This window comes from Macrobrachium rosenbergii, chromosome 12 (genome assembly GCF_040412425.1).
Source record: "Macrobrachium rosenbergii isolate ZJJX-2024 chromosome 12, ASM4041242v1, whole genome shotgun sequence".
Taxonomy (NCBI): domain Eukaryota; kingdom Metazoa; phylum Arthropoda; class Malacostraca; order Decapoda; family Palaemonidae; genus Macrobrachium; species Macrobrachium rosenbergii.
In genome coordinates, this window is record NC_089752.1 from 68038560 (window position 1) to 68054005 (window position 15446).

Below are 15446 nucleotides of genomic sequence, written 5' to 3' on the forward strand. Positions count from 1 at the left end.
ATATTTAATAATTTATTTTAAATTATTTATTTAAATAGTGTTATTGAATTCTTTGATTATATTATTTATTTATTCTATTTTTATTTATTTATTCTTATTTATTTGTTAGATTTTGATCTTTATCTCTTTATTTTTAATATTTTTTATTTATTGTTATTTATCTAGATATATTTATTTATTTGGTTGAATAATTGATTAATCAATTAATTATTTAGGTCCATTAACTAAAATTTTAATTTTTAATTTTTATCGGTTTATTGATTCATTTATAGTTTTTTTCACCTCAATTCATTCATTTGTATTTATGTATCTATTATTAATATTATTTATTTATTTATCTATTAGCATACTTATTTACTAATTGATATATTGTAAGAATGATCTTTTATTTATTTTTATTTTTTCTGTAATTATTTGTTGTTATAGACTTTCTGTTCATGTATTTTTTGTTTATTCACGTTTATTACTTTTTATTTATATTTATTAATTTATTTTTAATTATCTTTATCTCTTTTTGCTCTTCCTTTATTTAATGTTATTTATCGATAAATTTATTTAGATTTATATATTTCTTTATTTTGTTATTTATTTTTATATTTTTGGCATTTCCTTTTTTATGTATTTTCTATTGTTTTTAACTTTTTATTTATTTGTTTATTTTTAATTTTTATTCCTTACCTTATCTATTTATTTATTGTTTTTTATATTTTTATTTACTGTTTTTTATTTATTTTTGTTTTCTTTTCTGTTACCTGTATAATTGTTTATCTTTTTTTAGTTATTTGTTTATTTTTATCTTATTCATATTTTCAATAATTTATTTTCATTTATATAGATATATATATCTGGTAATTTTCAATGATCCCATGGATGAAAAACATTAGGGATTCATATGAAAATATTTTCTTTTCATTTAGGAGTGGATATATATATTTATATATATATATATATATATATATATATATATATATATATATATATATATTTATATTATATGTATATATATATATATATATATATATATATATATATATATATATATATATATATATATATACCTGGTATTGGAATGATGAAGTGAAAAGAGGTGGTAAAAGCCAAAAGAGATGCAAAAAAAGATCCGGGAAAAGTATGGACAGCAGAGGATAAGGAGAGGTACCAAAGATATAAGAAACAGGTAAAGAAGGTAGTTGCACAAGAAGAGGCAAGAGCATTAGATGACATATGCGAAGAGCTGGAAACACCTGAGGGGGAGAGAAAAATTCACAGAATTGCTAAGTCGAGGGACAAGAACACTGAAGACTACTCCCATTTAAAACAGGTTAAGGATGGGAATGGAGTGGTTTTATGCAACGAGGATAAGATAAAGAAGGGATGGAAAGAATATTATGAACCCCTGTTAAATGAAGAAAATCCTAGAAAATTCTTTGAAGATTGATTCCAGAACATTGGTATGACACATACTATTAGCAAGAAGGAAGTAAAGAAGGCGTTAAAGAAGATGAAATATGGTAAAGCAATAGGACCATATGGAATTCCTGCAGAGGTGTGGAAGAGCCTGGGAGAAGAAGGAATAGACATGCTGTGGGACATAGCAAAGAAAATATACAGTCAGGAAAAGATACCAAAAGAATGGAGAGAAAGCTTTATTGTCCCTGTCTATAAAGAGAAGGGTGATATCCAGGATTGTGCAAACTACAGATGAATAAAGCTAATGTCTCACACCATGAAAATCTGGGAAAGAATAGTGGATCAAAGAATTACAGAAGAAACATCTGTAGGTGAAGAACAGTTTGGTTTCATGCCAGAAGAGGAACGACAGATGCAGTGTTTGCCCTCTGATAGATGATGGATACACATCGGGAAAAGCAGAAAGGACTGCACATAGTATTCATAGATCTGGAAAAGGCATATGATAGAGTCCCACTCCAAGAGGTCTGGAGGTGTATGCGAGTAAAGGGAACACAGGAGAAGTATCTGAGGTTGGTCCAAGATATGTATGAAGGAGCAAAAACTCAGATTAGAAGCAGTGTTGGGTTAACTGAATGGATACCAGTAAGAGTTGGTTTACATCAGGGATCTGCTTTAATTCCATACCTTTTTGACCTGATAATGGATGTGATATCTCAAGAAATAAGAGATCAATCTCCCTGGTGCATGTTGTTTGCTGATGACAACATGTTAAGCAGCACCAACAGAGGGGTAGTGGAGTCAAAATTAGAGCAATTGAGGAAGGTATGGAAGGCAGAGGATTAAAGATCAGTAGGAAGAAGACTGAACACCTAAGTTTTAATGAAGACCAAGGCTCTGAGATTAGTATGGAAGGGACAAGGATGAACCAAATAGAAAAATTAAGTATCTTGGTTCAACGGTGGCTGATGATGGAAATTTGGATGTAGAAATAACACACAGAGTGCAGGCTGGATGGAAACATTGGAGAAAGATGTCAGGTGTTTTGTGCGACCGCAGACTCAACATAAAGGTTAAAGGAAGAGTGTATAAGACAGTAGTGAAACCAGCTTTGATGCATGGAGCAGAAACATGGCCGGTAAAGACAGTGCAAGAGAAGAAATCTGATGCGGTAGAGACGAAAATGCTCAGGTGGATGTGTGGAGTAACAAAAATGTACAGGGCCAAAAATGAAAGAATAAGAGGAACTACTAAAGTCGTAGAAAGAAAGCCCAAGAAAGAAGACTGCTGTGGTATGGCCATGTGATGAGAAGGGATGAGACATATGCAGGGAGGAGAGTGATGCAGATGGAGGTGCCTGGTGGGAGAGCAAGAGGAAGACCAAAGCGAAGGTGGATGGATGTAGTTAGAAAAGGCCTGAGAGACAAACATTTGTCAGAAGACGATGTGTTTGACCGTGCCAAGTGGAGGAAAGCTGTCAGAAACATCGACCCCACAAAGAAGTGGAAAAAGATTCAGAGAAAGAAGATGTATATATATATAGTATATACAGTATGTATATACATATATATATATATATATATATATATATATATATATATATATATATATATATATAATTGAATATGTGAATAAATAAATATTTATGTATTTAATAATTTAATTATAAATAATAAATGATAAATTGACGAATTAAACAAACAAATAAGTATTATTAAGTAAAAATAAATAGATGCAAAGAAAACAAATGATTAAGTAAAAATGAAAAAAGAAAATAAAGAAAAAAAGAAATAAAAATAAATGAACGAAAATGAACGGAGATAAAAAGTTAAGGAATAAAAATCAATAGTATTATTATTATTATTGTTATTCAGGAATGAAGCCTATTGATAAGGAACAAACCCACAGCGGCCATTGACTTGAAATTCAAGCTTCTAAAGGATATGATGTTCTTTAGGAAGAATTAAGAAATAAAGTGAAATACAGAAAGAAGAGATCTCAATCATTAAAAAAATGAATAAATAGATAAACAAATAAAAAGTATTAAAATTCAAGACGAATAGTATTAGAGAAGTAATGCATTGCATTTTCTCTTGAACTTCTGAAATTCCAATTGCACGACATCCTCTGGGAGGCTGTTTCACAATCCAGCGGTGTGAGGAATAAATTTTCCTCTGAAACTGAGTTCTACAGCGAGGCACATTTATTGCATATTGATGCTGCTGTTCAACGAATCTGGTTGCTCTCGGCAAGAAAAGGTGATCAGGGATCAATTGTGAACGTGAAAGACCTCTGTTGAAATACAACTTATGAAAAAGTGACAAACAAGAGACCATCCGTCGATGGTCTAAGTCATAACTGCTACTATTAGAAAACAGAAACCGACCACCACAAACCACTCTATCTAAAAGAGATAAATCTCTGGTAGAAGCAGACATCCACACCGGAGAACAGTATTCCAGTAAAGGAAGCAGAATTGAACTAAAACAAGTTGCATTGATTTCATTACTGTTATAAAAATATGATAAATAAAAATGTAATAAATAATTTTCATTTATATTTATTTTTCATTTTTTATATATTTATTTTATTTATTTATCCTATTTCTATATTTCTTTTTAATAGTTTATTGATTTATCAATTCATCCTACTTATTTCTTTTTACTTTTCTATCTCTTTATCTATTTTATTTGTACTTATTTATTTGTAATTTATCCATATTTTATATGTTTTTATATAAATATCTTTTATTTAATTATTTGTTTGATATTTTATTCTAGTTTTTATATATTTGTTAGTTTTGTTTTGTTTTATTTACTCATTTATTTATTCATATTTACCTGTTTATTTATCTATTTACTTTTATAATTTCATTCATTTCTATCTCATTATTTATTAATTTTTATTTTTATTGCATTTTTTAATTTATTTTTTATTGTTCTGTTTTAAGTTCTATAGTTTTTCATTTATTTTTTATTTTCTATTCATTTAGTTATTGTTTTGATGATTGATTTATATATTTTATTTATTTATGTTTTTCATTTCTATTTATAGTAAATATTCATTTATTCATTTGTTTATGTTTTTATCCCTATATTTTAAAATTTATTTATTTGTTTTTATTGATTAAGTGATTTACTTATTTTGGTGTTTTTTATTTATATTTTCTTATATATATTTTAATATGTTATTTATTCTTATATCAATTTTTTGTTTAATTACTTATTCCTATTCATTCATTTTTTATTTTGCTTTATTTATTGAATTGTTTTTATTGATTTATTGATGTTTTACTTTTATGTATTATTTATTTATTTTCTCATTTATTTACTACTTTTTTATCAGTTATTTTGATCTATTATTAATTTATTTTTATTGAGTTACTTATATTTATTAAATTTTCATTATTTTAATATATTTAATTTTTTATTTTACTTAGTTATTTATCTACGCATAGATTTTTTATTTATTTTTATTAATTTATTTATTCTTATTTTCTATTTATGACTTGATATATATATTTGATTAATTTTTTCATATTAATTTTATTTATATATGTTTTTATTTATTTATTTAGCTATTTATTAAACTTCGTTTACATTTACATTTATCTATCCATTCGTTTATTTATCTACTTATTTTTATTTATTAGTTTTATCTTTTTTATTTCTTTATCTTTATTTGCTTATATGCTCCTATCACCGATTGATTTATTCATTTATTTTATAATCTTTAATTTATATATTTATATTTATTTATTATCTTCCTTTTACTTAATATTTTTATTTACATATCTTTATTTATTTTTCTATTTATTTCTATATTTTATATATCTATCTATCTTTACTTATTTATTTCTTTTATTTTTACATATTTGTTTTCATATTTTTTACATTTTTCTTTGTTTTTAAGTATTCTTATTCTTTTCTATGTATCATCTTATTTGCTTGTACATTTTTTGTATGTATTTATTGATTGATTTTTCTTTATCAATTTTTCTTTATTTTTTCTCTAACTATTCATTTTTATTTATCTGTTAATTTATTTTAGTAATGTATTTATTACCTTATTTTTAGAATTTACTTTTCTGTTTTTAGATATTTTTTTTATTGGTTTCTGTTTATTTATTCCCCTTTATTTTTAATTCATAATTTTTTCCTTTTTTTAATTGTTTATTTATTTTTATTTTTGTATTCATTTTATTCATTTATTTATTTACTTGTTTGTTGTGTTGCCAGTTTTCACAGAAATGATCAGTCAATGCTTATTCATTTGCTTATTTTTCATTTTTGTTTGTATTAAATCTTTTGTTTATATTTATATACTACATCTTTTATATATTCATTTGCATTTATCTTTTTAATTTATTATTATTTGATTTCTTCTTTTTTCCTTTTTTTATTTGTTAATTTTTCTCTTTATTTTCTGGTTGTTATATATTTATTTTTTATTTATTTGTTTAATAATTTATTTTTATATATTTATTTATTTATTTTTTATTAATTTTATCATTCATTTTTATTCTTTATTAGCATCTTAGTTTGTTTTTCTTTTTATTTTTATGTACTTATTCTTATTTAACTATTCATTTATATATTTATTTTCAGTTCCTTATTTATTTATTTCAATTTATTTATTTCGGAAGAAGGGCCTCTCTCCAAGACACCTCATCAAGCAGACTGTCCATTTGGACGCCCTTGAGTTCGTGTCATAGTGTCTCAGTCATTCCAATGAGTTTCTTTGTAGCAGCAGGTAAATTATACAACAGTTGTCCAAAGTTCATTTTTTATTTTCGTAAAATTTCATTTATTTTTATTCATTTATTTTGTGAATTAAATATTGCTTTTTATTTATTGATTTATTAGTTTAGTTATTGATTTCTTGTTTATAAAATGGTTTATCTATATTTACTTTTTTTATATATATTTCTAAAATTTATTTCTGTTTATTTATTTTCATTTAATTACTTGTTATTTATATTTATTCATTTATTCCATAATTTTCTTCTATTTATTTGCTTTTTATCTGTCTATATCTATTTTATTACATCTATAATTTGATTATTTATTTTTGTTTTACTCTATTTTTTTATTCTTTTATTTATTTATTCTTTTTTATTTATTGATTTTTATTTATCAATTTCATTATTTTTCATAATTCATTTATTTGTTTTTTTATTTGCTTTGTCAATTTTTATTTTATCAGTTATTTATTTTCATGTATTTTTATATGTCTATTTATTACTTCTCTGTTTATTTATTTCTTCACATTTATTTTTAAAATAAAATTTCTTTGTTTTATTAATGAATTTTTTACTTACATATTTATATATTCTTATTTTTTATTAATCATGTTTATATATTTTTATTTTTTATTCCTTTATTAATTTTCATAATTTTTTTTATTTTCATTTAATTTATTTTGCACATTTTTATTCTTTTGTATTTTTCTAATATTTAGTTATTTTTTTCCAATTATTATTTTTATCTATAATTATTTTTCTGTTTATATATATATATATATATATATATATATATATATATATATATATATATATATATATATATATATATATATATATATATATATATATATATATTGTTTTATTTTCATTTATTATTTAGTCATTTTTATTGATTTATTTCTATTCGTCTATTTACGTATTATCATATTTATTTGTTTATTTTGTCAGTGATTATTAAATTTTGTTTATCTTTTTTACATTTTCATTTGTGTATATATTGATGTTTATTTGTTTATATTTTTATTTTTTATTCATAAATTATTCGTTTATATACTAATTTTTAATATTTATTTATATTTATTTATTTATTCTGTTTATAAATTTATTTGCATGCTTTAGAATTTTTATTAACTTATTTCTATTTATTCATGTATTTGATTTTCTTTATTCATTTCTGTTTTATTTTATATGTTCATTTATTTTTATTTATTTGTATTTCTTATTAATCTGTTGTGCCAGTTCTGTCTGTCCGTCCGCCCTCAGATCTTATAAACTACTGAGGCTAGAGGACTGCAAATTGGTATGTTGATTATCCATCCCCCCCAATCATCAAACATACCAAATTTTCAGCCTCAGTAGTTCTTATTTTATTTAAGGTTAATGTTACCCATAATTGTACTTCTGGCAGCGCTATAGGTACCAACAATATAGGCCACCACTGGACCGTGGCTGGGTTTCATGGGCCGTAGCTTAGAGTTTTATGGAACGTGGCTGAGGCTACTACCAGACAGAAAACTCGATTGCGCCGAAGAAACTTGGCCGCATTTTTTACTTGTTTTTATATTCCTTAATTTTATTTTTCCTCATATATTTATTCATTTATATTTATTCACTTATCTATCATTTTTAATTTTTTATTCCTTATTTATCGATTTATTTTTGTTCATAATTTTCACTAGTTATTTAATTTTGTTAATGATTAATTTATTTACCTTTTTCATTTGTTATCATTTATTTTTATTTATTTATTTATATATTTATTTTATTATCTTCATTGATTAAGTTTATTTTACTCAATTTTCCAAAGTAATTTTTAAAATTTATTTATGTGTATCTATTCATTCAATTTTATTTATTTATTTATTAGTATTTGTGTATTAAGTTATTTTAATTTATCAAAAGAAATTTAATTATTTATATCTGTTTTTATATATTTTTATTAATTAATTAACTCATTATTTTTATAATTAAATATTAATTTATGCAGTTTTTTATCTATATCTATCTCCTTACTTGTTTGTTTATTAGTTTTTTCATTTATTTATATTTGTTCACCTATAATATTTATTTGTTATTTATTTATACATGCATTTTCAAATGTCTGTTTATATTTAATTATTTGTCAATGTATTTATTCGTTTATTTTATATTTAATCATTTTTAGATATTTGTTTAGATTTATTTTTTTTATATTTTATTTCTTATTGTTAGTTATTCATTTTCATGATTTATTTTTGTTTATTTATTTTAAATTTGCTCTTTATTTACTTTTTTCGTTTTTGCTTTTTCATATTTATTTATTCAAGTTTATTTTTTTTTATTATTTTTTATTTTCTATATTTTCTTTTATTCATTTACCTTTATCTAATTATTTATTTTCATTCATTCAATTATTAATTCTTTTTCATTTATTTGTATTTTTTATTTAATTAATTAATTTATTTATTTTATTTATTCAGTTTATTTCTCTATTGATTTATTTATTCTTAATTATTTATTTTTATTTATTTCTCCTGTTAATTTATTTAGCTGTTTAATTTTATTGTTGTTATATGTATATTGTCTGTTTATTTATTATTCATTTTTATTTTCTATTCATTTATATACTTCTGATTATTGTTTATCCATTTACTTATTGGTTTTAATATTTCTTTATTTATAGACTTTTATTCTTATTTTTATTTATTTGATAATTTATTTTTATCTCTTGATTCATTTTCACTTGTTTATTTATTTATTTATTTATTTTTTATATTTTTTACTTATATTTACTTTCCTATATTTTGTACCTGTTTGTTTTTATTGATTGATTTATTAAATTTTTTATTATTTTTGTTCACCGATTTATTTTCATTGAATTATTTATTTTTTAGTTTTAATTTATTTATTTATTAACATACATTTATTTGTATGCATTATTTATTGCTATTCATTTACATATTTTTTTGTCCATATTTTAATTCTTACTCGTTTATCTTTTAACTGAAATTTGTATTTATTAACTATTAACTGATTTATTCTGTAATTTTTCATTTATTTATTTTTTATCTATTCATTTTCCATTTAGTTATATTTATTAATTTTATTTATTGTTAAGAAATTATTTATTTCTAATTAAAAAACTTTTTATTTATTCTATTTTATTTATCCATTTGTTTATTCATCTAATTATTGCCTGATTTACTTATTAATTATTTTAGTTTTAATTTACAAACACACACACACACATACACACACACACACACACACACACACACACACACACACACACACACACACACATATATATATATATATATATATATATATATATATATATATATATATATATATATATTTACTAGTTTAGTTTTCTGTTTCTCAGTTATTTTTTTATCCTTTAATGATAAAATGTTATTTATTTACTATGTTTTTATGGCTATTCATTGATTTCCATTTAATTTCCAATGATTTCTTTTTCGTTTATTTTTATTTTTTAAATTATTGATGTTATACTTGTTTATTTACATATATATTTTACTTATTTACCATTTTTAATCTATTTCGTTAATTTAATTTTTCTATTTTTTCATTTTTATTCCATTATTTATTTTTGTATTTTTCTTATTTCTATTTCTATTTATTTTATATTTGCTTATTTTTATGTATTTATAAATTTTCTATTTATTCACTTGTTATTTGTATTTATATTTTAATCAATTATATTTTTTTGTTTTTAGTTCATTTGCATATTTATTCATTTATTCAATTTATTTATTTCTATTGACAAATTTCTTATTTTTTCATTCATTTATTTACTTAATTTGGTCGATTTAATAATTTAATTTTCTTTATTAATTTATTTGATTTTATTTGATTATATTTATTAGCTTTTTCCTTCTTTATGTATTTTATTTTTCAAGTTTATTTATTTATATTTATTTTTTTATCTAGGTAATTTTATTTTTTTATTTCCTATGTATTTAATGTACTTTTTTATTAGTTCTTAATTTTATAATTTTCAGTAAATTTTTTTTATTTTGTTTACTTATTTATTTATTTTAATTTTATATACTTATTTATTTACAGGTTTTTACCTATTTTTATTTATTTTTTATTGGTTATTTTCATTTTTATATTTATTCATTTAGTGTTTTTATCTATTTATGCTATTTTGCTGTTATTTTATTTGTCAATTTATTTATTAATTTCTAATTAATTGATTGATTAATTTTATTTTTTAATTTTATTTTTACTTATGTCATTTTTTAAATAGTTATTTATCATTTAATTAATTTCTTATTTTTTATTCATTCTTTTTCCATTTTCATTTAATAAATTATCCTTTTTTATTGATCATTTATTAATATTTTGTATTATCTGTTTACTTATTTCTATTTATTTCTTTATTTTTATGATTACCATATATTTTTTATTTACTTTTATTTATATACTCATTTATTTATTTACATTTTCATTTATTTATTTTTAATCTTTAATTTATTAATTTGTTTATATAATATTTTTTCATTTATTCTTATTTTTTCCAAGTAATTATGTCTTTATTTATTTATTTATCTGTTCATGTTGTTTAATTTCTGTATATATTTATTTCTATCTATTTATCATTTTATATATTAATTTTATTTTTACACATATTACCTTATAATTTGTTCATGTATTTTCTTATATTTTGATTGATTTTTGTTTGCTTATTCATTTCCTTTTATTTATTTAGGTTAAAATTTTATCTATTATTTTTTAAAATTAATTTTCCATGTATAAATATTTGTTTTTCATTTTTTATTTATTTATCTTTTATTTGCCTATTTCTAAATTTTTGTTTATTTTCTTGTTTTATCAAGTTATGTCTATTTGTTTTTCCGTTTTTATTTTGTAATTTCTATAATTTATATCTATTTATTTTTATGACATTTATTTTTTAAATAATTATATTTAGTTTTTATCTTTTTTATTTGTTTTCATTTGGATATTTTTTTATCTTATATTTATCGATTTTTATTATTTATTTGTTTATTGTGATTCATTTGTAAAATAACTATTTATATTTGATTAGTTAATTCTTTTTTTTATTTCTTTATTTAACTAAATTTTTATTTTCTCTTCATTCTTACTTTTGTATTTTTATGTTTTGTTCATTTTAATTTTATATTTATTTTTTAGTTACTTTTCATTTTTTGTTTCGTTTATTTTTATATCTATTTTTTGTTATCTGCTAAATATTTATTTCTTTGCTTTTTTCTATATTGGTTTTTATTTATACATACATTTATATTTATTTATTTCTTTTTATTTAGGAATTTTTTATTTTCTCTATTTTTATTTATATTCATTTATGAATTTTTATTTATTTTCCATAAAGTTTTTATTGCATTTATAGAATACTTCCTTTTTATTTTTATTTATCAATACTCTTTTTGTATATTTATTTTGTATTTATTAATTTTATTTATTTATTTTTATTCTCATTTGTTAATTTATTTATTTCAATTTTTATATTTTTGTTTATTTATATATCTATCTATTTTATTTATTTCGTAATTATTTTCATTTATGTAATAGTTTGTTAAAATTTTTTTATTATTATTCTATGTATTTTTTGCATACATAATTCTTTTCTATTTATCTTTTATTTGTTTAGTCAAAAGGACGTTTGTAACACCTCCCCAACAAAGGAAGACATTACACACCCCTTTCAGGCGTGAACGTCTAGAAGCTTTTTATGGATTGATAAACATGACTCTCTCTCTCGTCTAATATATCTCGAATAGGTCTTAAACTAAAATCATGTCTACATGCAGAGGTTACTCTAGACAACTCAACATATAGGCAATAAACTGTGACTTATAGCGAATACAAATCATGAATGACACAAGATCAAAACCAGTAATAATATTTAATTTCCACATTTTAATTTTAATGCAGACTTGCCTCTTAAGCATTACATCTTAGCTAGGTGAATCATAACATACAGTTCCATTCAATAATCATGGACTGTGGTTGATTTGATCAGACAACCTTTGTCTGATGTTTTACAAAAATGCTTATGCTAACCCATACACAAGATGTTGCAACTCATAACAGTGCAAAAGGGGAAAAAGCAAAGAAAAGCAATGGTAAACAAAAGGGGATTTTTAACTAAGGTAACTTTAGTAAATGGGAGGAAAATTATAAGTCACAAAATTTAACTAGTAGGGAGCAACTTAGTTGCTGCCTCTGGAAATAGGCACTAAGTACTCAGAAAAGGAAAGACACTACTCCCGTAGGGTCTAAATCACCTTTGGGCATTACTGTCACGATAGGACGTCGGCAATCTTATTTTTTGTTCCTTGGATATGTTCTATTTTCCACTTGTAATCCTGCATGTCTAAGTTCCATCACATTAAACATTTATTTTGGCTTCGGAATCGGGTTAGGTACCTCAAAGGGTTGTGGTTTGTGAGGACAGTAAGTGGGAACTTGTGATCAGCATGATAGCCTTCATAGTGCTTCATTGTCAACACCATACCCAGCAATTCTTTCTCTATTGTACTGTAGCAAGTCTCAGCTGGGTTAAGTTTCTTTGAGTAGTATGCAATGGGATGGAGGATGCCATTGGTAATCTGGAACATTACGGCTCCAATTCCTATATCACTGGCATCTACAGTCATGATAAAATGAGTCTCGTAGTCTGGGGTGTTCAGTACTGGTTTGTTTGTCAATATAGCTTTGAGATTATCATAAGCATCTTGGCATTCTTATGTGCATGTGAAAGTCTTATTATCCTTGAAGAAATTTGGGATGAATCTTCTAAAACACTGCGCCATTCCTATGAACCTTTGTGCTTCTTTCTTTGTTCGAGGGTAAGGCATATCCTTTATAGCTCTGATGTTTGCATCTTTTGGCATTATTTTGCTGCTTCTGACAATGTGTCCTAGGTAGGTAATTTTAGTGGACCCAAACTGGTACATCTTCAGGTTTATCACAAGGTTAGCATGCTGAAGTGCTTTAAGAACTTTTGCGATGATACTTAGATGTTCTTCCCAAGACTGGGCATAGATTAGTATGTTGCCCAAGTAGACAACACAATTCTCGATGCTGGCGAGGACTTAGTTCATTAATCATTGAAAACAACCAGGTGCGTTCTTCAATCGGTTAGTGGGCGCGACTCCACTGAAAGGGGTACTTGCCGATAACCCTTCTTAAGGTTGATTTTACTTAAGGGGGTGCAACCTAAGCTGTCTATGCACATGTCAATGTGGGGAAGGGGGCACTGTTCAGGTTTCATGACTTCATTCAATTTCTTGAAGTCAACACACAATCAGTCGCCCCGCCACCTTCCTTAGGTACTAGTACTACTGGGGGATGACCAGGCACTGTCGCTATCTTCAATCAGGCCTAATTTCAATTGCAATTCCACCTGTTGCTTAATACTTTCCACCTTGTGTAAATTTCCTTTGCAGAATCTTTGGGATATTGGTCGTGTGCTCTCCTCCAGGTTGATATGATGCTCGAGGACTGTAGTACAACCTAAGGTGTCTTAAACAACAGATTCATGCTGCAGCAGTAAGGACTTGACGTCGTTAAGCTGCTCGTCTGTCAGCCCAGTGGTAATGTACTGGAGACTTGCCAACACCTGTGAGCTGGTGTCTGGTGGCTGGGAGGTTGTGACCATTCTGACCACAGCAGGCTGAGATGGTGAGGGATCCTCCTCCTCCTCCTCCTCCTTCTCCCTCATCTTATAAGGTTTCAGCAAGTTGATATGCAGCCACTTTGCTAGCCTCTGCCCACAGTTCATGAGGTAATTCAAATTTCCTCATTTCCCCAATATCTTGTGAGGCCCCGTGAGCTGGGTCTCTAATGGCCTCAAAGCCCTGATCCTAGGCACCAGGACTTCATCTCCAATGGCAAAGCTCCTTGTTTTAGTTTTGTGGTCAAACTTGATTTTGACCCTTTCTTGTGCTGCAGCTTCATTAGCTTGTACTATTGCCCATGCTGCCCTCAGGCTATTTTGGATGTCGAGTAATTCTTTAGCCCAGTTTGCTTTGTGGGGTTCAGCCCATGCTTCATGTAAAATGTCTATCAGCCCTCTCATGGAATGGGCATATAATAATTCGAACAGGCTACATCCTAGTGTTTCAGAAGGGCTGTGCTGGAGGGCAAACAGCATGTAAGGCAGGTTACCTTTCCAAGTTCTGCCACTCTCGTGTTGGAGTTTAGCTAATGTTGAAGATAGGGATTGATGGAATCGTTCTACTATTCCTTGGCTTTCTGGCCAACAGGGCATCGAATTTATGTGTTTGATTCCATGGCTAGCCATGCTAGTACGAAACTCATGAGGCATAAAAATGCCTCCCTTGATCACTCTGGATTGTGACCAGAAAACAGAATCAGCAAAAGAATTGCAACAAAGCCTTGACAGTGTTCCTGGAGGTTTCACTCCCGACAGGAATGGCTTCAGCTAACGGGTGAATCTATCTATGATTGTCAGGCAGTGGGCATTCCCTGTCTTTGTTTGAGGAGTGAAGTAGTCGACGATGATGTCCTGGAAGGGGATGCCCACCGAAGGAATGTTCTGTAGTTTAGCCTGGAGTATGACTTCATTGGCATTCCCCACCTTCTGGCAGGTAGGACATGATGAAACCTATGTTTTCACTGCCTTTCTTAACCCAACCCAGTAAAATTTGTTGGCAAGTGCCTTTGTGGTTCGGCTGACAGAGAAATGCCCCCTGATCCCATCATGTGCTAGTTTCATCACTTGATTTTGCAGCTTGCTCGGGACTACTATTCCTTTGTGGGTTTTATTGGCAGGCTCCATGGCTTTGTGGAAAATTCGAAAAAAAACTTCATTTTCCACCAAGTATTGATCCCTTGAATAGTTGGATATGGTGGCTAGATCTCGTGGAGCCTCAGCCTGGATGGTCTCTAGATCTGGATCTTCAGCCTGTGCAGCAATGAGATGGTCTCAGTCTAGGCTTGGGTCTTCAGCATCTGCTCCAGTAATCAGGAAGGCAGAGATTCCTGGGGTGGCTCCTCAGAAGGCAGGTCCAGGAACCAAGGGATGTCTCCCATCATGCGCTAGTTTCATCACTTGATTTTGCAGCTTGCTCAGGACTACTATTCCTTTGTGGCTTATATTGGCAGGCTCCATGGCTTTGTGGAAAATTCGGAAAAAAACTTCATTTTCCAACAAGTATTGATCCCTTGAATAGTTGGATATGGTGGCTAGATCTCATGGAGCCTCAGCCTGGATGGTCTGTAGATCTGGATCTTCGGCCTGTGCAGCAATGAGATGGTCTCAGTCTAGGCTTGG

General features: G+C 25.8%; 1 protein-coding gene across 1 annotated transcript; it reads right to left on the bottom strand.

The window, feature by feature from the left end:
* Window positions 1-13949: 13949 nt before the first annotated feature.
* Window positions 13950-14453, bottom strand: LOC136844056 (uncharacterized). Its single transcript, XM_067113071.1, has one exon. The coding sequence runs from the start codon at window positions 14451-14453 to the stop codon at window positions 13950-13952; it is 504 nt and encodes a 167-aa protein (XP_066969172.1).
* Between the last annotated feature and the right edge of the window lie 993 nt (window positions 14454-15446).